Here is a 26,304-nt window from a genome sequence, read left to right as displayed (position 1 = left end):
GGTATCAGTTATCGTTAGTTAGCAATTAACCAACAACAAAATCTATGCATCATGCATGCTTTCCATTTTCCCACGAAATACAACAATTTTGTTCTACACCTGGTCTCTTACCAGGTGAGGCTATGGTGATGAAAATACAATTTTATCCAGAGCAACTATCGTTTTTGTTTTTTTGATAAATGAAAAAAAAAAGGAAAAGAGCTAAGGAACACAACAAAGAGTGGAGTGTGGAGGTTTAAGGAGAAAGAATGTGTTTGGATGTAGTTTTCCTCTTCCAAGAAAATAATCATTATTTTTAAAAGTTTTAGGCATCTTGGGGGAAAAATATTTTAAAAATAAGTTAGATTAAGTAGGATTAGACAATGATTGGTAAAAAGTAGAATCCAAATCAAATCAAATTCTTCTAATATTCTAACACATTTTCAATTAATACTTCACCGGATTAAGAAAAAAATAAAATTGGTCCAATAATTAAGAAAGAAAGAGAGATCACGAATTTAAATTCAAAACTTTAATGGGTTAAACAAGTTTTAGGTCAAAACTCTAAATTGTAGTAAATACATAGTCAATTAAATAGTAAAAAGATAAGAAAAGAATATAAAACAATGTCAACTCGAGTGTCATTCTTTTCATGAGAGGTTTTTTTTTTCTTTTTACCTTCAATGATTTTTTTTTCAATTTAGGTAAATTTTTTCTCTCTTTATTAAGAGTTTTTTTTTCCTCACTACTACCACCCCTTCCTCTCTAGCCACCACTTCCACATTTCTCTTTTCTTTTCTCAACTTCATATCTTCAACCCATTCTCTTTTCTATCTGACTAGTTTCCTATTTGTTAATGGCATTTCCTTTTTGATTCCTACATATTTTTCAACACATTTCTCTCTTTCAAATGAACTTGTTGAAGTAATCTATTTCAACACATTAGAGTTGTCTAGATGTGTGCTCCTTTACATAGTATTGTTATACTCAAATTCGTTGAGTTATCCTTGTTCGTGACACTTTGGTTTGGGTTGTTGTTAGACAAGTGTCGATCCAAAAGGAATAATAAAGGGAAGAGAAGTGTAGGAAAGTCCAAGACATGTCTATCATTTTTTTTTTTGTAACATGAAGTTGTTTATTGTGTTGGTAGTCTTAGGATTACTAATATATGTGTTGAGAATAGTTCCACATCGGATAATTCATGAACATGATAAGTGCTTATATAGCTGGGTAAACCACCCCCTTATTAATCGGTTTTTAAGGGGACCTTTCGGATGCCTTTGCTGCACTATAAAATTTAATATGGTATCAGAGCTGTGCATCGTTATTCGACACTTTCAATTAGGATATTTAATAATAATAATAATAATTTAGGTTTAATGGATCACAATTTTAAGTGGGTGGGTTCACTCGATCTGGGCTTGAATTTCACCCAAATTCAGATACAACTTTTTTTTACTAATCTGGGTCAAATCTAATTTTTGGGCCTGATAATATTTCTTTTTTATTTTAATTTTTGTATAATTTTAAATGAAAAAAAGATACCTATTGAGGATTTAAAATAATCTTACACAATTGAACACATTATTAGGAGGTTTACAACACTCAAAGATCATGCTTAACCAATTGAGCTAGATCTTATTATTATTAACTAAAGAAAGTTGTAAAGAGATATTGTTAGTTTTAGAAAAGACACATACTTAAAAGACTGTCATGCATGTGAGGGAATCACGCATAACATAATTGAGAAGCGAATGGTACAAAAACCCGGCGTGCAAGTGAAGTGAGGAAAGAAAAGTATCATTATAAATATAAGCCCCTCACATTCATTTTTGTCTGCAACGCCAAAGGACTCGTCATGACCAAACTCTAAAGATTCACTACTTGTTTGTTCACAACAAAAGAGACCTCATAATATCATTTGCATAAACGTGACACATCACATGTCTAACGACATTCAAAAAAGTAAATGGCTTGACATGAATCCACATCAGTAGCTCGTGGTCTTTCATCAAGAATTTTTTGGGATATTTTTTATATTTAGTTTACTACTGTATGTCTTTACAAATGATTAAATATTAAATGGGTAATGAACCGGCGGAGATTTTTGAACATGGTGTCTCGTAGCTCGTATAAGAGTCCAAACTTCCATGGTGACATTATCTCCAAAATAAATAAAAGCACGTAATTGTTTCCTGCATCGAAATCTAAACTTACATTCTGGATTACTCTATCCGAAAGCTTAAAATTAAGGTATAGGAAGCAACTCTCTATCTTTAGTCTTTCTTAGTTATCATAAATGCTTAGAGTGTGTTTAAATAACCGTACATATTTCAATGTATCCAAACGAAAAAATCACTCTTTGGATGAATTAAAATAAACAACTGTTTGAGGTGTTGAAACGAAAATTCAAACACACACCTAACGTACCCAATTAACTCCAACTTCATCGTTAGGCTCCACCATTCTTTTAACAAAAAAACATGGCCCATATAAATAGATCTCTTTCCACAATATCACTATCGTGTCAAATATATAGTGCTGATGATCATAATAACCCAATGGTTAGTGTGACTCTGAGTAATAGTATCCATATACATAACTCGTCTGCAACACCTAGTATATATTATATATTGTAAATTATTCAACAACCACCATTCCACTAATATTGTTAACAAGAAGAAACTAACAGATCAATAAGAAATAGAATAGAACCAATGTTTCACTGTTTTCCACTTATCAGAGCCGTAGGGTACGAATTTTGAGCAAGTCACAAAAGGATTTGAATTGAAATGAAAGAGTAGTAGAGGAGAGGAAAGAACTATTTTCATCATTTTTTTTTGTGAAACTATTTTTCCTCATTTTAATGCTGAGGCGAGTGGTATATATATTTATATTAGCATTCAGCAGAGATGTTGGTCGGTAGTTTTTGGCTTTGATTCTTGCATGAGAATCTATGATTTGATTTTGTATTATTTGCTTTAATTTTTGTTGTAGGAAGATTATACCTAGATGGAGAAAGCTGGAAAAAGAAGGCAACTAAACAGTAATTTTGATTTCCTTAATTTCTCAAATTCATCATTTTAGTTTTCCTAAATTTTAATTATAACATTTAATTTCCTAATCTTATAAATGGTTGATTTTGATCATTCTAACATATCATTAACAAATAATTCTGATTAATTGAGTTATTACGTTAATTATAAATTAATCAAAATTATTAATTATTAAAAAACTAAAAAAAATATTTACATAACATTGTATCTCTTTTCTTCTCTGCAAACATCTCTTCTACTTTTACTATCTCATGTGACTCTACCAACACTAGCATTACATTAGGATTAATAATTTTTTATTAAAAAAAATAATTTATAATTTTTTATTTAATTTATAATTAATTACATATCTCTTGTAATCACAATTATCAGTTAATAATTTATTAAAGAGACCAAAATCTCAAATTTATAAAATTAAGAGGATTAAATATTACAACTAAAAATTAAAGGGATCAAAATCATAAATTTAGAAAACTAAAAGGATAAAAATTATAATTTAATCCAATTTAATCAAAGAAAAAAGCTTAGTTGGACTTGAACGTTTCTTGTGACTCAAGTCGTTCAGTACAAATTTTGTTCAATATTCTGACTTCAGTTATGTTCGAGTTAGACGGGCCTAGCCTTGAAGCCCAGTAAATAGCCCCTTTGGGCCTCTCCATTGACTGTGATTTATTTTCTTAAGCTATAAAATACTTAAATAAATTTGTGTATCAAATAATAATTTTTTTATATCAAATTAACTTATTAATCAAAATATCTTATAAGTTATTTTTACGTAAAAATAACTTATAAGTAATTAAAGTGTTTTATCGAATACATTCCTATAATACTCTACACGTTTGTCCTTGTTTGGTAGGAGAGAAGTAAGAGAGGGACAGAGAAGGTAAAATTAATATGAATTGTTTGTTGAAGAAAAAATAAGGGGAAAATAATTTTAAAAATAATAGGGTTTATTGTATTATTTTCACATGTTTTATCTATCTTTCTATCTCTCTCGTCTCTTCTCTTCTTTTTTATACTTCTCATCTATTCTCTATTTCTCTTCAATTAAATATTTTTAATTTTTACTTTATTTCTCACTTATTTCAACTCTTTTTTTTATTTGTATTCATATTTTTTTCCTCACTACCAAAGAGACCCTTATCCAGTTACCCTTAGTACTTGTTTCCGACTAAAATTGAAGATCACTTAAGTAAGGTGGCGACCTTTGATGTTGTTCTTTTATGGAAAGAGTTATTAAAATAAAACTGTAACTAATTAAAACACCAAAGAACGTATAGTATTGCACTTAATTAAATAGGTTTGTCCTAATATTTCGAAAATGAAGTTTTAAATAAGCAATATACTACTACCAAATTAATTCTTGAAATAAGTACAAGTCTATTAGTTTTTAACATTTAAAAATATTATTTGAAGTCTTATACAGTAAGAATTATCAAATGAGGATAATTTCAACCTTTGAATGTTATTGAATTTTTTTCACAAATTAAAAAACTTGCAGTATATGTATCATGCAAAAATTAGCCAAAAATATAATTAAACACATTATAATCTTAAATTATCTAATAATTTCTTATATATATATAATCTAAAATTGGAGAACAACCTCACTCACCGCAAGAATTAGTTTTTAAAATTGAATTAAGCATAAACCCAATTTGTATCCATATCTACAACATAATATGACCAACTCTTCCAGCAGAGTTTCCTTGTTAATTCATACAAAAAATCAAACCAACTTATAATGACATGTACAAAGTATATACAAAGTGTAGGAATCAACGGACATTGGTCTAGCATAAGAGAGTCTTTCACAACTTAATAAATCAAGGTTTGAATCTCTCTTGATAGAGATATTTATATTTAGTATCTGGTGATATCTCAACATGATTGTTTTTGAAAGAAGACATGTGGAAAAAAAAAAAAATTAAAGAAAGAGTGTTCTTAACCGTAATTGATTCTTAATATAATTCTGATTTCCAAAACTGTTCACGAGTGTTGTGAGGAAGGAAGCAGACATGGTAGATGGAACAGTCAACATTTGCATGCAAGAGGTGAAAGCAGTATAGGAGACACCGACAGCATCTGCGCGCTTTGAGGAGCCAAGTCGACCACAGCGTGCAAGCCAAAGCAATTGCTGGTTCAAATCCAAAAAAGCATTTGTTTCCCGAGGGATAGATACATAAAATCACAATCAAATAGTAGTAGTATGTCAAACAAGCAGATATTATGTTTTCCTCGGAAATAATTGCCAAGGCTCAACTGGTTCTTGTTATTCAAAATTCTTAAATTAATTCAATATTTTAAAGGCGGCACCCTTACTGGTATGAGTCATGTTTTAAATTGCGGTCACGTTGTATTATGATGAGTCCAAAAAAAAATTATATTATACAATGATACGGCACTATCCACACCATCGAATAAAACCTGCTTTGATATCATGTTAAAATTTGATTAGATATATTCGAAAGGTTCTTTTAAGAATCACTTTATAAAACAATTAATGACTCAAATGTAGAACTCGCAACAAGTACTTTGCTAAATATAATGTTGAAGATAATTATAAATATGAAGATTATATTTTTTTTATTATAATTCTCTCTCTTCAAGAAATTTAAAACGATGACTATTTTTCAAGTAGTGTGACTAAAAAACACTGTACAAATTGTCCTGATAACTATTGTTTCTGCCCAATGGGGCTACAAGGTAGTTTCCTTGTGTGAATACGGGGATTGTGGTTAGTTGGGTAGCTCAAGGATAAGTAAGTAGTAGTCTCACAATTTCAACTTCAATGACTGACTTCGTGACATTAATTTTATTCCCGTATGTGGGTTGGTGAACATATTATTTTCTAAAATAAAATCAAGAAGAATTAGCTAAAATAAAATCAAGAAGAATTAGTTATAATTATCATTTGACAAGTGTAATTCTAATGTCAGAAATATATTTATGTTTTAAAACTGATCAAATAGAAAATATTTAGTAATATTTTTTTAGAAAAAAAAGAGAGTGAGAGAGATTTTGCAAGAGATACACATATCAGCATATGCTGCTTCTTTTTATATCTTAATTAGTTTTAAGAAAAAAAATTATATTTCTATTTATTTATCATTTTATTAAAATTTTAAGAAAATATTAAATGCACATATATATATATATATATATATATATATATATATATATACTACAGTTTTAATTCTTTATATTCTCTAAAAAAAATTATTATTATTATATATAATATAACGTACGAAGCATCATTATAAACACTAAATGATAAGTGCATATTATAACACCAAACAATAATTTCCATAAATATTTTATATTGAACCTGCTCTACCTTTTCCCAAGTGATTTCTTGTCTCCCTCAACTTTATTGGTCTTGCTTTACCAACATTGAATTAATTTCTTCACATCCTTTAAGCCTTCACCTAACTCTTTCATTTTGGCTAGCTATATTTTGCTTGTTAATATCACAAACTATCTTCTTCCCACCTTTACCTCCCTTCCTCCTCCCTCCATTACCCCCCTTCCCTTTATTTCCTTTCTGTGCACTCACTTGTCTATAATTAATAACCTAACCCTTTCTACATCTGATCATATACCCTTTTTCTTTCCAGTACCCCCTCATCATGACCAATTCCTACACCTCCAATGACCTTAACTTTTGGTTGGACCTCAATTCACCATGTCTTCTCTCTTCTCCTTCTCCTTCTCCTTCCATCAATCCACCATTCTATTTTCCTTCAAATTATCATAATAATAACTACACAAGTGTCATATCTTCTACTCGTCATCAGTTCCAACCCTCTCCTCCTCCTGAAGGAAAAGCCCTTCCCCTCCTTCATCCAAGACATGAAGTAGAAGAAGAAGATCTTGAATCTTCATTCAGTGCCATGGAAGTGGACAAGAAAAAGAAAGAGCTGAGTTCATCATCTAGCTGCTTGGATGAAGAAGATGCTGCAGTGACTGTGGCCTTACACTTAGGGCTTCCAAGCACGAGTGATTTAGCTTCTTCAAGCCTATACTCATCAACAGAGGCCTCTTCAGACAAAGAAGAAGAAGAAGAAGAAGTAGTACTCACTGATTCTTCGGGGCTTCTTCTGTCAAATAGAATTAACAGAGGACAATATTGGATCCCTACTTCCTCACAGATTCTGATTGGTCCAACACAGTTCCCATGCCCCCTTTGTTTCAAGACGTTCAACAGATACAACAACATGCAGGTTTGTCACCTTTGGTCATTTTGATGATCAATTCCCCTCGATCGAGGAGAATAATAAAATAATTAAAACAATATAGTAATAATTACAGGTGAAGAGAATTATAGTAGTAGAAGGAAAGAGAATATCTTTCCCTTTTTCCTGTTTTTTCATATTCTCCTATACCTACTTTCCCAGATCTCGTTTTCAGAAAATTTATCCAAAAAGAAATAGCTTATTTATGCTAGTCCTTTAGTTGAACCCTTCATAAATATTCTTATGTATAGTATCACTTCAAAATTTCATCTGTAATGTTGCCTTAATTAAATTCATCAAAGGAGGGAGATTTGTCTGAGTAATGAGTATGGATATATATTAATATTTTAGGGTTTTCTCCCACTTAATATTATTGCATTTCCTTTCATTTTATCTGAGCTCCAAACTACTTGTTCTATCACCCCCTTTTATTCTTCAGATAAAAATGAAAACTCTCACTACATCTGGGAAGATCAGTATCGCAATACATGGCTCAATTATATCCCTTTTTCCACCTTCTAAGTTTTATAAGTAAAAAAAGAATAGCAAGCTTACGTTCTCTAAATGAAGTTTTTTCCCCCCTCATACGTTAATTAAGTAGTTTATACCATAAAACAAAAAGACACCGACAAGGGAGGCACAAAATGAAACAACATCAATTGAGTTTCACAAAAATGAATATAATATAAATAACTGTACAAATATTCTCTTGTTGGGCTCCCGAACTTTTTCTTTAACAGGATGCCCTACACTGTAACCTATTTCTTTAATTCCAGAGAGCGTGGTTGATGAACAAGTATTAAAAGTTATTCAAAAGGAAGCAGTTCCTAGTTAGCATACTATTTGGGAGTTAAGCTTTGTAAAGAGAGGACAAGAATTATTTTTTTTAATTAATACTTCATTCTCTAATTTAATCATTTTTTATAATAAAAGAAATTAAACGATAATTAATATAAACTTTACTTGTTATTGATTGATTGATTTGTTTTTCTAATTATATAAATCTGTTCATTTAAAATAAAACATTAATCTTTCTCTCCTTTCTCCTTTAAATTCCAACCCAAAAACTTGGCAGTTGGCCGACATATTTAGTAATGTAATTCATATTCAAAATCCTTACAAAACTACATGCAACAGATTAAACACCTAGTTTGAAGTTTTTTTTTCACAGTGAAGTAATTCGTTGGACAAAACTAATACTACATCTGATCCTACACTACAACTTGTTTTTATAAATAAGACCAGCGATAGTATAGATAGTATATAGAAAACATTTAATTTATTCATGTATGTGTGAGTGTGTCAATGGCTTCCAAATTCTTCATCTAATTATTCTATGCTCTTACGTGATAATAATATTGGTGCAAAAATCTACACAGATGCATATGTGGGGGCATGGATCTCAATATAGGAAGGGACCAGAGTCTCTAAGGGGAACACAACCAACAGCAATGCTAAGACTCCCTTGCTATTGCTGTGCACCTGGATGCAAGAACAACATAGACCATCCAAGAGCAAAACCACTCAAAGACTTCAGAACCCTTCAAACTCACTACAAGAGAAAGCATGGGACAAAGCCTTTCGTGTGCAGAAAATGTTGCAAAGCATTTGCTGTGAGGGGTGATTGGAGAACTCACGAAAAGAACTGTGGGAAACGCTGGTATTGCTCTTGTGGATCTGATTTTAAACACAAAAGATCTCTTAAGGATCATATCAAGGCATTTGGATATGGTCACACGGCTTGTGGAAATGATCGCTGCAACCTTGATCAAGATCATGATGATCAATTAGTGGGCTCTGAAATTGAATAAGAAAAATTAATTAATGCAATCTTTTCCCAGTCGCAGTTTATATGATATCATGAACTCTATGGAAGTACTGTTGATGGTTTCTCGTGTCTTCAACTTTATTAATCATCTCCTTGCGTCTTGGTGTTGCATATCAGATTTTGTAAATGTTCCTGTCATGGCATTTATTTCTGGTTTTGGTTTCTATATATCTCTCTATAAACATAACCGAGAAGCAGCAGTAATTTGTATTCCACGATTCAATATCTATGATCTGCCAGGATTGTACGACATTGGTTTAATTAATACCGACAGAATGTTCGTTTAAGAAAGGTGTACGTGTAGATTTTTTTTTTCCCAAGTTCCAACACATGTTCTAACCTTGTCATTCTCTCTTTGTAATTAACCTTAATGAGAATTATGATTATTTTATATTATTATTTCCACACTTATTTTAGATTAGAAGAAAAAGAGATTTTAAAAAAAATTGAAAGTGATAAATGTGATAATATAGAAAAAAACAAAAATAGAGAAAATGATGAAAGAAAAAGAAAGTGCATGTTTATTTCTTTTTTCAAAAAAATTAGGAAACACCTCATTTAAATGACACCTAGTGAGAGAGAGATAAGAGGTAAAATATTATAATAGATTATATGATGTGATAAAAAGAATTATATGAAAGAAATAATAAGGGTTAATAAAGTGTTTAGGATATAAGGAAAGAAATAAATAACAAATAGAATGGATAAAAATATATAGTTAGGGATAAGAGAAATAGAGTGAGTAGAAATTAATAAATATGAGATAGGATATTTGGTGTGAGATAAATAAATAAATAAAAATATAAGAAAGAGAAAAATAAGAAAAATATTTTACATAATTAAAACATTTGGTTTTCAAATTCTTGCTATTAGTTGTGCTTGATAGGAAAATCAATTGATGTATTTGTACTTATGAAAATATATTTTTAGCACTAATTTGATTATGAACAAAATTAAGGTTATTTTTTGCAAGAAATGCATGCCACAGTTTAATTTTACACTTCTTAGAAGAAATTAAAATACGTGAAATCCAACATTTTAATTTTTCTTCTTCTGTATTTTAAAGCTGCCAACCGACCCAAATTTTCAATTTTTCTGCTATTTCTATGCCATTTCTTCTCTTCCTCACCGTTTCCATGATACATAACTGACCGTTAGAGTAAAGAAGTATCTGTGCACTGATCATTATTCTAATATTTTTTTTGTTTTTCCCATCCAGGAATATTTGACATTTTCCGTGGATATAAAAAATATAAAAACAAAAGTCACATAAAATGATAACTTTTTTTTTTAATAAACCCACTAATAACTACCATATCATAAGCCAGTTCATTCATAGGTACAATATTAATTAAGCATTTAAGCCACACTTGTATTGTATGGTATGATGTGTACGTACGTAGTTCCGGTAACAAATTAAGTAATGGCCCCAGTGAAAAAGATTAGAGTGAGGTGACGGGTGTTCATGGATCCACGAGGTATCTTTACCCTTTCCCTTTCCCCCCTCCACTCGTGCAAATTGCTGAGAGGCTCCAATCAATTTTATGAAAACTTCTTATCCACGATACGGTTGATAGTTATTTACCAAAGTGCACGGAAATTTATCACTGTTTTCATGATTTAATGGTCATGTGTTTAAGATTTTATAGAGTTGGTAAGAATTAATATAATCATATAATATATATTGAAGGTTTGGGGAAGCTTTAGAACCTGTCATTGATCAGCTTTATGACTCGCATGATGGTGCTACCACTTTTGTTGTGTCCTTCATGATGGACAGATCAAATACTATGTTTAGACTGACCCTAATGATTTCTACGAAATGATTAGCTTTTGTTGAAGCCAACATGGGTTTTTATATAATTAATTAATTATTAATTACTATACCTTCATTAAAAAAAATCTAAAATGGAAATGAAATAATGCAATGATAAGATTGGTAACAGAAGGCACCAAATTGGTATATAGAATTGAAGAGTTGGGGGGGAATGCGCTGGGATCTTGTGGCTGTTAGTAAAAGTCCACAGAGAAAGACAACCAGAGAGAGAGAGAGAGAGGTGCTTGAAACGTCATATCAAAGTACCATACATGCAGAGTTTGAATCATATCATATCGTAGCGTCGTAACTTCACTCTTCACTCTTCACTCTTCACTCTTCAGTCCATTCCCCTCAGCCAACAAATTCGGGACTCCACGTTCCTTGTCCCTACTTCACTCTCTCTCTCTCTCTCTTTTTTTCCTTTTGGGTAAAGTCTATTTAACCTTTTCACCCTGGACTTGAACAGCATGTTAAATAAGGGTAGTCTATGACTGTTAACAGGGTTTTCTATATACTTTGTAGATTTAAACATAACAACAGTAAAACGGGTGATGAAAACGATGGCTAATTATGGCGATTCTTTGCTTGGTATCCCATGGAATCCAGTGTAACGTCAATCCGTCACAACATCCCCCAACCTGTCAACGAGAGATGTGATGGAACATTGTAGAGTTTCTTATATAAAGAGTTCGATCTTTTTTTTAATATTATGAATTTGGATGGATAATTTATGCGCCTGAAAAAACTACAGTGGATCAGTACGTACTACGAATGCTCATAATTTAGGGGTTACACGTTTGTCTTGTGTCTGCAATTTCTCCTTTTTCCTCCAACATCTGGTTAAATGGGAACTATTACTTGCAAAAACAATATTACTTTAGCTAATAAAATTAGTTAATTGTATGTATTTAGTAAAATTAGTTTATAAGTTAGCTAAAAGCTTATAATTAAAATATTAGCTAGAGCTGAAAAGTTAAAAACTAATTAGAAGCTTATAAGCAAAGTTTTATCCTAGGAGCTGAATATATACTTAAATATATTCAAAATCTTACTTGGTAGCATCCTCTTTCTCAAAGAGATTGATCCCTTAACTCCTATTGTTAGTTTCAGTAAATATGATTGTATAAAATTGTTTATAATTTAGATTTGTGTAGCAATCGTTTAAGTCTCAAATTATTTCCTCAAAGTACCAATAAAGCTCTATTTAATGGGATTGAGAGATATCATCCTCTTTCTTACATTTTTTTTCAATAAAAAATCATATTATTTTGTTGGTATATTTAATTTAACTATGTATGCTCTCGTATATTATTGTAAGACTGAGCCTCGGGATGTGGTTGTTGGTTTGGTAAAGCCTTTTCAATTTAACCAATCATTATTGAGTAAGTATCATATCTTATTTATTTTTTAAGAAAGGAAAATAAAAAATAATTAAAAAAAATCATAGATAAAAAAAATTGGAAATATATTTATGATTAGATAAAAAAGAAAATAAAAAAATTGAGATTTAGGAAAGAAGAATAAATTTTTCATATAAATTAAAATAAAAATATGAAAGAGTTTAATTTGACAGTATAATAATCAGGTAAACTAGCATAAAATTTAAAAAAATATATTTAAGAGAATTAATATGTGTGGGAACAAGAAAAGGAAAAAATTACCACGAAAGGAAAGCTTCCAAATTAAGTAATAACAATGTGAATCTTCTTTAATACTGAATGACACTAATAAATGACGAAATTTTTTAAGGGTGACTAAGTATTAAATAAAAAATTAATTCTATAATTGAATTAAATAAAAAAGCTTATGGAAAACCAAAGACCTTAATAACTGTGATTAAAAAAAAATATATGTCACATGTCTAGAGAAGAAAGAGATAGTAAGAGACAATTTCAATTTCAAAATTGCATCCTTAAAGGATAGAGTAGAAAGTATTTACTAACATCCATTTATTATATAATAATTATAAAAAAAATAACATTCATTTTAAGTAATTGAATGAAATTAATATTTAATAGTATTTCGTAAATGTCATTTGTCCAATTTAAGGTCAAATTACATAAATTCTACGATTTTGGCTCCACTTTAAGCTCCTCTTGTAGCTTTCTGGTCCTCATCATCAAGCACTCATTGATCAATCCCTGCAAGCCCATGATGCTGCCATCCGTGCTCAACTTGCTCAAAATGATGCATTACAACTTCAGATGGCTGAACAACGTCAATACATGGATGGACGCCTCCACTAATTACGATTATTCAAAGCTTTCATTTTTTATTACAAAATGAATTGTATTTTTATTTCGAAAAATTCAAATTATTTTTGTTAAATTTAAATTGGAGCAGGCACTCTGATAAGAAAGTATCATTACTGAAAAGTCCACATTCATAAGAGAACCCGAATTCATAACCAAATCGTGTGTTGTGGTTACCGGTTATTCATTTCAGATTGACTGGGCCACCGGAGAATGCCAACTTTTCGGTTTGGGTTTCACGGTCCTTAGTGTGTTTGACAAAAAAAAAAATCTTGTGTGTTTTGGATTTGTGTTGGTAGACAGCATAAAGTATTGAAATAAAATAAAGACTTAATATGTTTTTGATTTTTAATATATAGTTGAATTTTTTCTTGATAAATTTTTTTTTGGTATTTGTTTTCTGATATTTGAACATTTTTATTTTAAATCTTTATTGTCAATTAAGTAATGACATATTCGTTAAATATTTGATAATGTAATTTGCAGTGACTTAAAAAACCGTTCAAAATCAAATTAAAAGTGAATTTCTTTCTCTCTTCTATTTCGTCTCTCTCTCTTCTACCCTCTTTTCTTTCTTCCTCTTGTCATGAACACATCACCATAGTTATTGTCATGAACTCCTTTGGTTTGTTCCTTTCATGTTTCATCATCTTTGTTCAATGCCTTTTGTAGTGGGTTAATTAAAAACTCAAAAAAGCATAATTTAGGAATTAGTATTGTTGACGTTAATGGCTCAAAGGGTTTAGAGAAACTTTTGTGGTACGCGAAGAGATAAATGTATGCCGAGATGATTTTCCCAAGGTGATTGTGAATGACATTCACGGCGAGATTTGGGAGAGGAAGGTGCAAAGGGAGGGGTTGCGATCACCGCTGGCAAACCATTTGAGGGAGGAGTTGAATAAGGCTTGTCCAAGTAATCCACAGTTGTTGAAGAAGAACTACTCGATGTCGGTGACCTCCCCGTCGACCTAATAATAGATGGCGACAGAAGAGTCGGAAATGAGAGAATTGTGCTCACGGTAGGCTTTTTTCTGATAGTCTTGTTTTATGGCAGTGGTAACTTTGAAGGCGGTGTCGAAAAAAAAATTTATCAAGAATCAAATGCAAAATTTAATTATATATTAAGGATAAAAAACATATTTAAACCTAAAATAAAATGAAATGTTTATGTTCCAATTTTTTTATAATGTAGTAATAAAAAATTGATTTCATTTCATACTCTCAAATTGAAGAGAGAAATGAAAAGGTATTGACTAAAATGAAATGATGAAGTTCTATTATTTCATCCTTTTTTTCTCTTTCAATAATCCAATCAATAGAAGTTAATATCATTTTATTTCATTCAACTGCATTTCATCACTTTCACCCAATTCAAGCATATATATATCCTTAGGAAACCTAACTGGCTCAATGATACAGAACTAGTAAATAAAGTAAAAACGTACACAAATTGTGAAATTTATAGATAACATAACAACATTTAACTGTAAGTTCCTTTTGTTTGTACATACTTATACAGGGGGAAACCCTAGTTACACAGGTGAAATGAATCCAACCTTCATGTTTTACTGTTATCCTCTATTGACTATTGTACATTAATGTAATTGCAAATTTGCAAGTTTCATGTTTTACGCATCTCATTCAGAAACGCAAGAGATAGTTCCCATCTACATGTCCTCTGGTAAGCTGATACGTAGAAAATACAAGCTGCACATCCACCAATACTAAATGTTAACACCTTGTACAGTTGTACTGCATTAAATAGTTACCAAAGTAACAACAAAAAGCAAATTGGTTCTAAGTTTTTATTTGTTTTTATATTGGCAATGAGGCTTTTATTATTACCTTGCAGACATGAAAGCCATTCCACAAAAGACGGCCTTAACAGATTGTTTTTGTCCCGCATACTCAAAAGCAAGTGGCAGCATCTCATGAAGGGTTAGAAAAGCCATAACTCCACCAACTGCTAATCAAAATATACTTAATAAAGTGCCCAAAAACAAAATGTGACAACTAGAAATTGTATTAGTACTAACCTGATCCAAGGATACCTTCAAGAATCTCAGGATTTAGGCTAGTAGGGAATAAACAGGCTACAGAGAAGGAAGAAAAATTGCCACCATAAGTTCAACTTTACTAAGGCACGCATATTTAAGACAGCAAGATGTATCTATGTTTATGAAAACCATTAAACATTTAAACCAACTCTGAAATTGAGAGAAGGATCCCGTGTGCAACAGTGCAAGGTTGTTATCATGCATGCCACACCTGACCTTAAGCATGTCCTTGTGTTGTTCATATTTGGCTTCATTATAGTTAATATACCAAATTAGTTATATGGTGCAAAGTAAGGAAAGCAAATCATATACCTACAATTACAACGCCCAGTGGCTCAGCAAAGCCAGAAAGTGATGCCAATTTGAATGCCTCCCATTTGCTGCAACACATTCAGAAATTAAAAAAAAAAAATAGTTATAATTCAAATTTGTAGTTATTGCCTTATTGGTATAACTCGTGTTATATAAACATAACAAACAGATCAATAAATAGTTCCAGATGCTATTAACAAGAGAATCACATTATGTCAAACAAAAGGCTAAAACAACAGGAGCTCACTAAGGTTCTTACCTCTGTGTCGCAAAATAGACAGGAAGGGCAACAGCAACGCCCTGTGAAGCAGAAAATTGTCATAATTGTTTATGTGAAAAAAATAAAAATCAATAGAAAAAACAAAGCAGAATTAAACTAAAATATTGAGAGAGAAGGCATCAAATTTTATAAGGAGCGATGGTTTTCTCTCATTGTTAATTTTTCACCTAATAAAATTATAGCATATAGTCCAAGGGCTCTGTTACATGACCAAAATTTATACCTCTGGGATATTGTGCAGAGCAATGGCCAGGGCAAGGTTAAGACCAACACGAATGCCCTATTAAAAGAAGCATGACACGATCATCAAATTGAAGTGCATTAACAAAAATATACTATTAGATAGTATACAAGTAATATACGCCAATTAGCAATAGAAGCCGCGAATCCATATGCATGTAATTGTCAATGTGGATATTATAAATGACTTCTCATTCAAAAACTTAACATGTTACCACCTAAAATTTTGACAGAAGGGGTACCTTCATGGATCCAAGGTACACTGCCATTCCTTCTGGAAAATTATGCAAACTTATACCTAGGATAAAAAATGAAAAGTTAAAAATCAACTTAGATGATGAGAAACAAAATTCTAATTTCCTCCACTCTTTATTGTAAAGTGTTCATACAGTTATACCTATGGCTGTAACAACTCCACTGATTAAAACTTGACGGCGACGCCTTTTCATGATGTCTTTGTTTCCTTGTTTCCCAACTTTCTATTTTCAAGTGTGTTACACCATTATCAGAATTTGTATCTATGTAGAAAATAAGATAGCAACTGCAATGCCATTTTGAAAATGCACAACAGTGATTTAATTGGCAGGAAAAAGTTCATTAAAACCTTTGTACCTTTTCATCTGAAGTTGGAGGAGCAACTGTTGGTTCTGGTATAAATTTGGCAACAACAGCAAAGAATATGACACCAGCAAAAAACTAGAGAAAATGAAGACAAAAGTTTCTGGTCAGAACAAAACAAATGTGAGAGAACATGGTAGATTAATTGAATTATGCTGAAGAGGGAATAGCACAACATACCCAAAGGTTGCCTCTCAGGAAGCCAAGTGAGTTCAAGGCATTATGAGTCAGATCAAAGAATGATATACTCAGCATCAAACCAGCAGCAAAACCCTTCATGGAATGAAATGCTTTCAGAAAACATGCATATGGCTAAAGTATGCAAGTCAAGGAATTTAATTATAGACTTAATGTTACAGTTTATAAATGACAAAACTTAGAATTTTTGGTAATATTTAATTTCCCAACAATCACAATTGAAATTTCGCTTCAGAAATCAGCTCAAATTTAAATGCAAATGTTTAATACCTATGTTATTGAGATAAAATTTCAATTTTATTTTTTTATCAGTAAATTCCAAATTTTATTCGAAAGTAAAACAAAAGTATCTAAATGTATCTATGTTTTATCCTTCATAAAGGAAAAGGCAACAGGAGATATGAGGTGGTTTGGGTGTTAAGGGAGAAGAGAATGGAAAAAGATTATGGATTCGATTTTTCTATTAACAAAATATCTAACCATTAACAACTAACATTTATCGATAAAAAAAAACAAGAAATGATTGAAAATGAACATATGCAATCTGAAAAGTCAAAACAGATAAAACGGAGGTTTTGAGTTGGAACGAGGAAAACCACCTGTAACAGTCCAAGCACCTTCAAACTTGGAGCTTTACTAAGGATTACGAAAAGTGCACCTGTTCGATGTTCAGAAACGTTAGTCTAGCCGGCTAGCTAGCTCCATGTAAAAACTTAAAATAATAACGAATATAATTTTGGGCAATTTACATTATAACTCTGTAAAGTTTATATAGTAGAGTAACCAACCTCATACGTGCATGCATGTTTGGTTTTAAATTTGTCAACACTGAATCTACTAGAAGCTACAAACAGTATTTCTTTAAATTTGGCGTATAAAGGTAGAGAGACTATTGTTGAACACTCTGTCCATACACACAACTTTATGAAAAAAATTATTTTAATTATGATCTATATAACATCATGGTGGTCCTTGTTGATCTCTGATAATTGGGTTTTCTTAACTATTTTTTATAAATTAAAAAATTTGGTTACATGTTATTTAAAGATTAATGAGATCACAAACCCACACAATATATACAATAGTTTCTATCAACTTTGTGACTAGTGGTTGTTATAATATGAATGATTATTAAGCCAAAACTAGTAGATCTAGAGATAATAAATATTAGTCGGGATCATGCATAAGTGATTATCCACAACTACTTAATAATTTTTCGTAAAGATGATTAGAAGTTAATTTGTGCTTATTAATTGTAAGTAATTATTACCGTGTAGAGACGATTAAATAGTTCATGGTTACATTACTCTTGCTCATTTCTGGGTTAAATCTAGTTTCCGAAATGACTTAATTTATCTATCTCTTCCCTCCTTTTTAATACAACCCAAAATGGGGCGGACGTGATAATTTTCCTCTAAAGGGGATAAAAAGAGAAACATATGATGAAATAAGTAACTTAATAAGCCAAAAAAAAAAAGCGTTATTAATTAAAAGGTGTGGTGTAAAAAGTATGAGTATGGTGCAAATGGTAGCAATTTATGCATGAAGTTGCGCAGGATATATAGGAACAAATTAAAAATGCTTGTGCTGGAGACGAAACATGAAACATGAAGTGATGGAATTAACATATAGAAGTTAGTAAATTAAGAGGAAGCAAATAGGCATATATATGTTAATATGGTGATGGAATTATCTATTATGAACTAATGCAAGGGAAGCAAATTGTTGATGAAAGAGAGAAGTGGCGTGTAGGTACCGATGGAAGTGCTGAAACCACCCACGGATGAAAGTGCAACACCAAGCAACACCTGCGAATCCATGACGCTAAGGAAGATAACGTACGTACGTTTTCTTTTTTATTAACCAGAATTGGAATGGAACGCTGAAATGAATTTTGAAAAGGAGGGAGAAGAAACAAGTGCAACTAAACGTGGACTCCATGGAGACCAATATTTATACAGTTATTATTATATTATTTTTATTTTAATCGAAGGTCTCGATGGAGGGAAAGCCAAAGTAGAGGGAGAGAAGTTTGAGTATTCCAACAGTGGAAGGAACTCAAATTAATTAAGAAAGAGATGAATTGCGCCGTTGGTCCACGAAAAGTACTTTTCTTTCTCTCCTAAATCCTAATTCACCACCTCACCTTGCCTCCTCAATGCTATTTCTCACCTTTATTCTATACACTCACCGCAACACACAGCAACGTCCACCTAGCTACCTACCTACTCATTCCAACAAAATATTCTGTGGACTCACGTTAATTTTTTAATCATCATTATGTTCCGATTGAATCAGAACTTGTTCTCTTTCATTTTTTAATCCCAGTTAACTTTTTTAGGGAAGGGGGTCAATAACAAACAAAAATGTTATCAAACATATTAGTACGATTAGTCCACCGGAAGTGATGATATATTTTTTCTTCCAATACAATTTATTTCATAACTAAAAATTAATTAAAATTTAAATTCTTAATAATTTAATTTAAAAATACAAGTCGTTTATCAGTTATATAATCTGTTGTTCATTTATCAAACATATCTTTCACAAAAAATGATTAGATGTCCTTGACCATAGTGCTTATTAATCTTTATATGACATGTTAATAATATTTTATTGTAAATTGTAAAATTTGAATGTTTTATATAAAATATTAGCTGATATTATGGACAAGTGATGATTCAAGAACATATAAGAATATTTTTTCTCTAACTAACATGCACACTTTTATAAACATATTTTTATTGTTAGTTAAAACTTATTCAAAAATATCAATTTTTGTGAGTTCGACTTAATATTTAATTAGTCTATCTTAATTTTATAATTTCATTAAATTTTAACAAATGTTAAAATAATATGTTACCAACACTCCTCAATGATAAATTAATTGAATCAAATGTTAACTATGAAGTTGACTGCAAAGGAGTAGCAGATGCTATTTCTCATGAATGTAAAGGCCTTGTAGATTTTCATTCTATTATCTCTAACTTTAAGGCTTATCTATCCCAATTGCCAAACTCTTTGGTTAGTTCTTTCAAGCAGCAAGCAAATCATGTTGCTCACTCCCCAGAGAGAACATCAAGATTTTATGATTCTTGTCATACCTTTGATCATGTACTAAGTTGTATTGATTCCATTATTCTTGATGAAATGAGCTAAGTCTTTTCCTCTAAAAAAAACATAAATTGAATCAGAACTCGTGCTCTTTAACTTTTTGTATCAAACTGGTTATGTGAAATATTAAAAAAAATGTTTATGTAAAAGTTGACAAGCAAAACAAGTTACATAAAGAATCGACCCACGTTATACATAAAGGCTTGGCAGTCATAGGCCCATGTTTTCTGGGCCTGGAGTGATTCTAATGCTTCCACAACATTATGTGGCCCTCCAACCAACACCCAAACGTGGAGTTGGAGAATTCACGTTACAGCCAAACGGAATCTCCACTGCGCACTGGATAAAAATTAATAGATTTACTTGCATAATTATTTAATTAGATGAATAATTAAAAAAACATTTATAATATTTATATATTTTAATTAAATTCTAATAAATAAATATATATACACAATTCATACATATTAGAGTGACAATATATCAGATAAAATAAATGATGTAATAAAAAAACAAAAATAATATCCTATAAATTCTTAATAAGTATGATGTCTTAAAAAAATGTAAAATGAAATTATCTTATATTATTTTTTCTTGATACTTTTTAAAAAAAATTAAAATTTAAAAATGAAAATCATTTTTGAAAAATAATAACAAAAAATAAACAGTTAAATCAAGTGTGCTCTGTTTTTTTATGATATCTATATAAAACTATATAAAAAAATAGTCTGACAAAAAAATCTAAAATGAACATCCTATCCTATGTTGTTAACACTTTATATAAACAGGAATAGAATAGGAATTTTGAAAAATTACTCACACACTCACTCGACCTCCTTTGCTTTCGACAAACCCTCCATTCCTCTCAAACACTCACCTTCAATTTCGTTTCAGGTATCGAGACGATCCAGTGCTTGCTCCAGGTTCTTTCTTTCCTTCTTCCTTGGATCACTCTAACTTTCACGACATTGTCAGCAAGCACGTCCAGTTCTACGCCCCATGGTATGCTTCGATTCTATCGTTTGTTCTTGCTGACAGTGGTCGTTTACTTGCCCTGATCTGTTAACATTTGCTTTGACTTTGTTGTAGATCTTTACACTGAAGAGTCCAGTAGGCCTCAGAAACGGTTTTCTTCTGCTAACCACTTCTTTTTTCTTATGAATTTCCCTTCAAGATCTTAATAATACGTGTCACTCTTCAGATCAGTGTCAATTATCAATCACATAAACTGTACTCTTATCAATATGTTTTTACTTAATGAATGGTTTAAGATGATGAAAGCAATTAATTTTATTATTCACTCCCTGAAGAATTGGTACTTTGATTTTGCAAACATGCAAGATTTTGCAAATTATGCAGAAGTATGCTTTAGGGAATTTGGTGATAGTGTTAAGCACTGGAGGTTATGCAAGTGGTGGATCCCCACCCAATAGACGCTCCAAGTGTTTTGCTAACTGCACTGCTGGTGATTCTACTTCTGAGCCGGTTACACACCACCTCATACTTGCTCATGCTGCAGCGGTAAAAGTCTACAGGGAGAAGTTCCAGGTTAATGCATTATTATTATTATTTTAATTATAACAGTGAATAGAAAATGAATTTTAATTTTTAGTTATTTGCTACTAACTAGGGGATTTATTAGGCAATTAAACATCAACATGTCATTTGAACTTTATGCTCAAAATTGAAATATCTTTGATTGTTTTCTCACTAGAAGCATGATCTGAAATGTGATTGTTATTTTAACGGTATGTTGAAACACGTTTTGCCAGCATCTTATACTACACCTTTGAATAGTTATTCAATAGCCCAAAAGAAATTACTAGTTGTTATAGTAATGAAATGAACACTAGAATTTGATTATACTACAAATTATATATAATCTTATAGCAGAATTATTTGAGATTACTTCTCTTCATTCCTATCTTTAAACACATCATGAGTAACCAACAGGTTGATTGAAAATGGATAGAAATACAATTATTTTCAAACCTACACCTTTATCTGCTGTTTTATCGTGATTGTAAGGACTTTTTTTTCCTTCTTTCTCATTCCCCCTTTTCCCTTACATTATCTAATTTATCTTCTGCTTTTTTTTTTTTTATATAGAAAACACCTTGGAATAGGATGACATTAATTTGGAGCATAGCCTTTGTACATCCTTTGCACGATAAAATGCAAATTTTATTGCATAAGAGAAATTAATTTACAACTTATGTTGCTGATACCTCATTTCAGCCCCAATTATCATAGGTAAAGCACACAACTGGAAGTTTCGTACATTTTCTCTGTTGGGTCCCAGTGATTTGATTCAGGGGAAGATCTTGAAATGTTAGATTTTTTTACTATCTTTCTTTTCAGTTTTGCTTTTTCTTTAGTTCTTTTTTTCCTTTTTATATTTTTTCTTTCTTTTCTGTTACCATTTTATTTCTAATTTTTCTTCTTTTTTTACGTTTTTATTCTTCTTTCTTTATGTTTTTCCTTTTATGTTTTTATTTATTTTTTCCTTTTATTTTTTAATTTTAATGTTTTTTTTATTTATAGTTTTATAATTTATATACATACTAGAAAATAAGTTATGAAGTAGAAGATAAGAACCGTGAGCTGAGGTATACATGCACTGCACAAAGCTAGCTAGCACAATCTAAGAGAGCCGATCCCAAGTAAGTTTCACTCACTTTTGATCCAACCATGAATTGTTTGTTGTAGATCTTTACTCTTTTTTTTTTTTCAATTTTGTTATATTTTTATTTTATATTCATTTTGTGTATTTGTTTCAACGATTATTGCTGGATTTGAATTTTAAATCAAATGGTTAAAATCAATTTCATGGAAATCGATAGTTATCAATATTAGTGCATTCCAATTTTCATATGATTTTTTGTTTTTTCTCTCTACGTCTGGCCATTGTAAGAACCTTGCTCCGAAGGTAATTTTGTTCACTTTTAATTTTTGGGGTTTCCCTTTGATTTATATGGTAAGATTATGCAAATGGATGATTTTCTGGAATATTTATTTCTACAGTATGAGAAAGCTGCTTCTATCTTGAGTAGTCATGATCCTCCTATTGTTTAACTGTATTATATACTTTTTGCCATATGATTTCATTTGCTTGCAGCTTGGGATTGCTCTGCCTGGGTACTACATATGCATCATTTTTGGAAGAAAGACTTGAATGCTTTCAGATTCTGAAGTATGATATTGAAGCTGAGCGTCTACCCAAACCTGCCGAACGGCAGTAGAAGGTAATTTCAATAAACCCATTATTATACTCTTTTTGGATAACTGGTCAAGCTCTACTATTATGTTTACTTGATTTCTTATTAGCAATTACTATATTCACTTTATTCTTTAGTCACCCCTAGCAATTAGGACATCTGTATCAGTTTATTGTATATCAAAAGCTTTTATTTTTTTAATTTAAAATTCTCTTAATTATTTTGTTGTTGTTGGAAAATGGGGCATTTTTTTTATTGAATCAATATAAGCACACTTTGATCTATGTATAAGAATTGGGAGGAAAAAACATTGTGGAATTTTTCTGAGACTGACATATGAATACAAATTTCATAAATGACAGTGTGATGGAGAACATAACATCTGTTCTGTGAGTATCTATTTTATTTGAGAATTTTTAATTTTGCAAAAAAAAAAATATTAAATAAAATTGTAGTATGTAATGTTCAAGTCTATATTGGACGTGGGTGAAATTGGTTCTATTGGATGACAAAGTAGCAGCAAAACATAAGCATCCAAACATTTTTAATTGAAAGAAAAAATATTTTGCAAACATTAGCCAACTTATTTTTCGTTACGTGAAAGTTTGGGGTTCTTTCACCCTTGGAACTGTTTCTCAAGATAACCACAATATTTTGACAAGAAAGAAGCCCTTTTTGTGTGTGTGTGGGGTAGGGTCCCAAATATCAAGAATAAGTTACATAGATTATCAATAGTTAGTTAGAGAGATTGGAGCTTGGAAGGATATGTATTTAGCTTAAATAGGAGGAGAGGTTGGAACAATTAGTTACTTTAGTGGTAGAATTCTGCAGAGTTTTATAATTTGTCGTATTGCAAGGAAATTAATTGACTATGATGGAAGAAATTCAATACAATACGTTATTTACATTATTGGAATTGTCTATATTTATTATTTAAATTGGTTTGTATTGCCGATGGACATTGTTAAAAACTTCCAAATGCTTAATCGTGGATTTATTTAACTCATTATTCTTTGATTATTTTTGCGTTTTTGAATCAAATTACTTTATTTTGAATTGTGTTTGTTTTTTAAAGTCTTTGGGCTTATTTGTTTTTCAAACAAGGGTGCAGCAAGACCAGAGATTTGGATAGTGAGGAGCTATTGGAGCAGTTGCCTGCTTTGCAGCAACTGTTGTATCAACTTTTTGCCAGAGTCTTGGCATCACTTAGCAATAGTCATGAAAATGTAATTTTTGAGCTAATCGGTTCAATTTGGATCATTATATCAATATCACTATCACCAGCCAATTTAATATATTTGTATGTTTTTTCAATAATTTTTTCATACTTTCTTTAATTATGAGATATATGTCCCATTTGTATCAATTATTATTGCAACACTCTCAAAGTTTATGTATTATTCCAAATTCTAAATTCTAACATTTAGCAAATAAATTTACTTAATCAAATCATAATTTTGCTATTAAAGAAAAAAGCAAATATAATGCTGAACAACCCATACGCACGGCACACCAGTGTCAGAATGAAAATGTTATTTTACTATTTTGAAAAGACACATTGATATTAAAAAAAAACTACATTTTATAATTTTAAATGTAATAAATTAATTCAATTTTAATAGTGTACTACGTACTATTCTACATTCTACTTGTCTACTTGTCTCTCTTTCCTCCTGTTCTTTTCATCCGTCCATCCAAAAAGGGCCAGAAACTTCTCGGTCGCATCATCGCGTTCAGCTTCAGCCATGGCGGCCTAGCCTAATTAATTCAAAAGTCAAAACCCTAAATCCCAACCCATCAATTTTCCTCTCTCTTCACTTTACCAATCCAAATGGCCTCTAGACTCGCCCTCCGCTTCAGATCCCATCTCCTCCGCACCGCCTCCCTCCTTCAAACCTTGCCGCCGCCGCCCCTCTCCCTCCACCGCCTCCTCTCCACTTCCCGCCGCGCGCCTCCGCGCTCCAAAAAATCAGTCGACATCGGCGCGCGCGCGCGTCAGCTCCAGACGCGGCGCCTCTGGACCTACGCGCTCACCTTCGGCGGCCTCGCGGGCTTCGTCGTGATCGTCCTCAACAACTTCCAAGACCAGCTCGTCTTCTACGTCACCCCAACCGAAGCCCTCGAAAAATACGCCACCAACCCCACAAAAGCGCGGTTCCGGTTGGGAGGCCTTGTTCTCGAAGGCAGCGTGGTTTACCCGGCGTCGTCGCCTGAGGTGGAGTTCGTCGTCACCGATCTCATCTCCGACATGGTGGTACGGTACGAGGGATCGTTGCCGGATTTGTTCAGGGAAGGGCACTCTGTGGTTGTGGAAGGGCTCGTGAAACCGTTTACGGAGGAGATCAGGAAGGAGGTGTCGGTGAAGAACGTTTCCGAGAAGGCGAGGAAGATAGAGTGCTATTTTTCGGCTACCGAGGTTCTCGCCAAGCATGATGAGAAGTACATGCCTAAAGAAGTTGCTGCTGCTATTGAGAAGAATAAGAAGATTATTGAGGATGCTGCCACTGCCACCGTGGCCGCCGCCGCCACCGCGGAGGGACCGAAGACACCATAGATCGATGGTCATGGTCGTGGTGTTAATCAGTTTTGAAATTACTTACAGATACAGTGTTATGATTTTTTTGATGGATGTTGATTATTTAACTATAGGATGAGATTACTATTATTTTTGAGTAATAATTAGGATGAACACGGGAGAGCAGAGGGAATTTTTTTAAAACTGAGGCAATTGTTTCTTGTTGTTGTAATTCATTAATGTGGGAGGATATTTCTTAATAAAATGTTTAATCGAATGATAATGTAGCTCTGTTATACTTTGCTCTGGAATGGGGTTTAAAGTTGGGCACATTGACTTGCTATGGTTTAAAGCTGGTAATGGATTTTTGATTTCTTGTCTCGCTTGTTATTGTGTTGTCTCGGAAGTGCATCTGATTCTGCATATACTAAGCTGAAGTTTGTGTGGTATTTTGGATCACTATGTGAATGGCGGGCAGTTTAAAATGCAAAATTTCAGTGTATCTAGAGTTATATAAGCCAAGATTGTTGGGGCATTGAACTTGATTTGATGATTTTAATCTATTGCAAATTAGAAATTTGGA

General features: G+C 31.7%; 3 protein-coding genes and 1 long non-coding RNA gene across 4 annotated transcripts; 3 read left to right on the top strand and 1 right to left on the bottom strand.

Moving 5' to 3' along the window:
• The first annotated feature begins 6,481 nt into the window (after positions 1-6,481).
• On the top strand, positions 6,482-9,209 carry LOC114375562 (zinc finger protein WIP2-like). The gene is made up of 2 exons (XM_028333389.1): positions 6,482-7,258; positions 8,650-9,209. The coding sequence occupies exons 1-2, from the start codon at positions 6,665-6,667 to the stop codon at positions 9,079-9,081; spliced, it is 1,026 nt and encodes a 341-aa protein (XP_028189190.1). The 5' UTR covers positions 6,482-6,664; the 3' UTR covers positions 9,082-9,209.
• Positions 9,210-14,600: 5,391 nt separating this feature from the next.
• On the bottom strand, positions 14,601-18,785 carry LOC114377645 (zinc transporter ZTP29-like). Its single transcript, XM_028336257.1, has 12 exons — positions 18,631-18,785; positions 17,474-17,532; positions 16,857-16,949; positions 16,671-16,754; positions 16,456-16,537; positions 16,301-16,356; positions 16,042-16,098; positions 15,798-15,838; positions 15,539-15,606; positions 15,206-15,262; positions 15,015-15,132; positions 14,601-14,876 (listed from the first exon to the last, which is right to left on the bottom strand). Exons 1-12 carry the CDS (start codon positions 18,692-18,694, stop codon positions 14,837-14,839), a joined length of 819 nt encoding a protein of 272 aa, XP_028192058.1. The 5' UTR covers positions 18,695-18,785; the 3' UTR covers positions 14,601-14,836.
• A 1,994-nt stretch (positions 18,786-20,779) lies between these two features.
• On the top strand, positions 20,780-22,319 carry LOC114376635. The gene is made up of 3 exons (XR_003659003.1): positions 20,780-20,990; positions 21,078-21,536; positions 22,098-22,319. It is a non-coding gene; the product is annotated as an uncharacterized LOC114376635 (long non-coding RNA).
• Positions 22,320-24,826: 2,507 nt separating this feature from the next.
• On the top strand, positions 24,827-26,103 carry LOC114376634 (cytochrome c-type biogenesis protein CcmE homolog, mitochondrial-like). The gene has a single exon (XM_028334836.1). The coding sequence runs from the start codon at positions 25,038-25,040 to the stop codon at positions 25,758-25,760; it is 723 nt and encodes a 240-aa protein (XP_028190637.1). The 5' UTR covers positions 24,827-25,037; the 3' UTR covers positions 25,761-26,103.
• The last annotated feature ends 201 nt before the right edge of the window (positions 26,104-26,304 follow it).

Source organism: Glycine soja, chromosome 11 (genome assembly GCF_004193775.1).
Source record: "Glycine soja cultivar W05 chromosome 11, ASM419377v2, whole genome shotgun sequence".
NCBI lineage: Eukaryota > Viridiplantae > Streptophyta > Magnoliopsida > Fabales > Fabaceae > Glycine > Glycine soja.
This window is presented reverse-complemented; position numbering and strand designations above follow the sequence as displayed.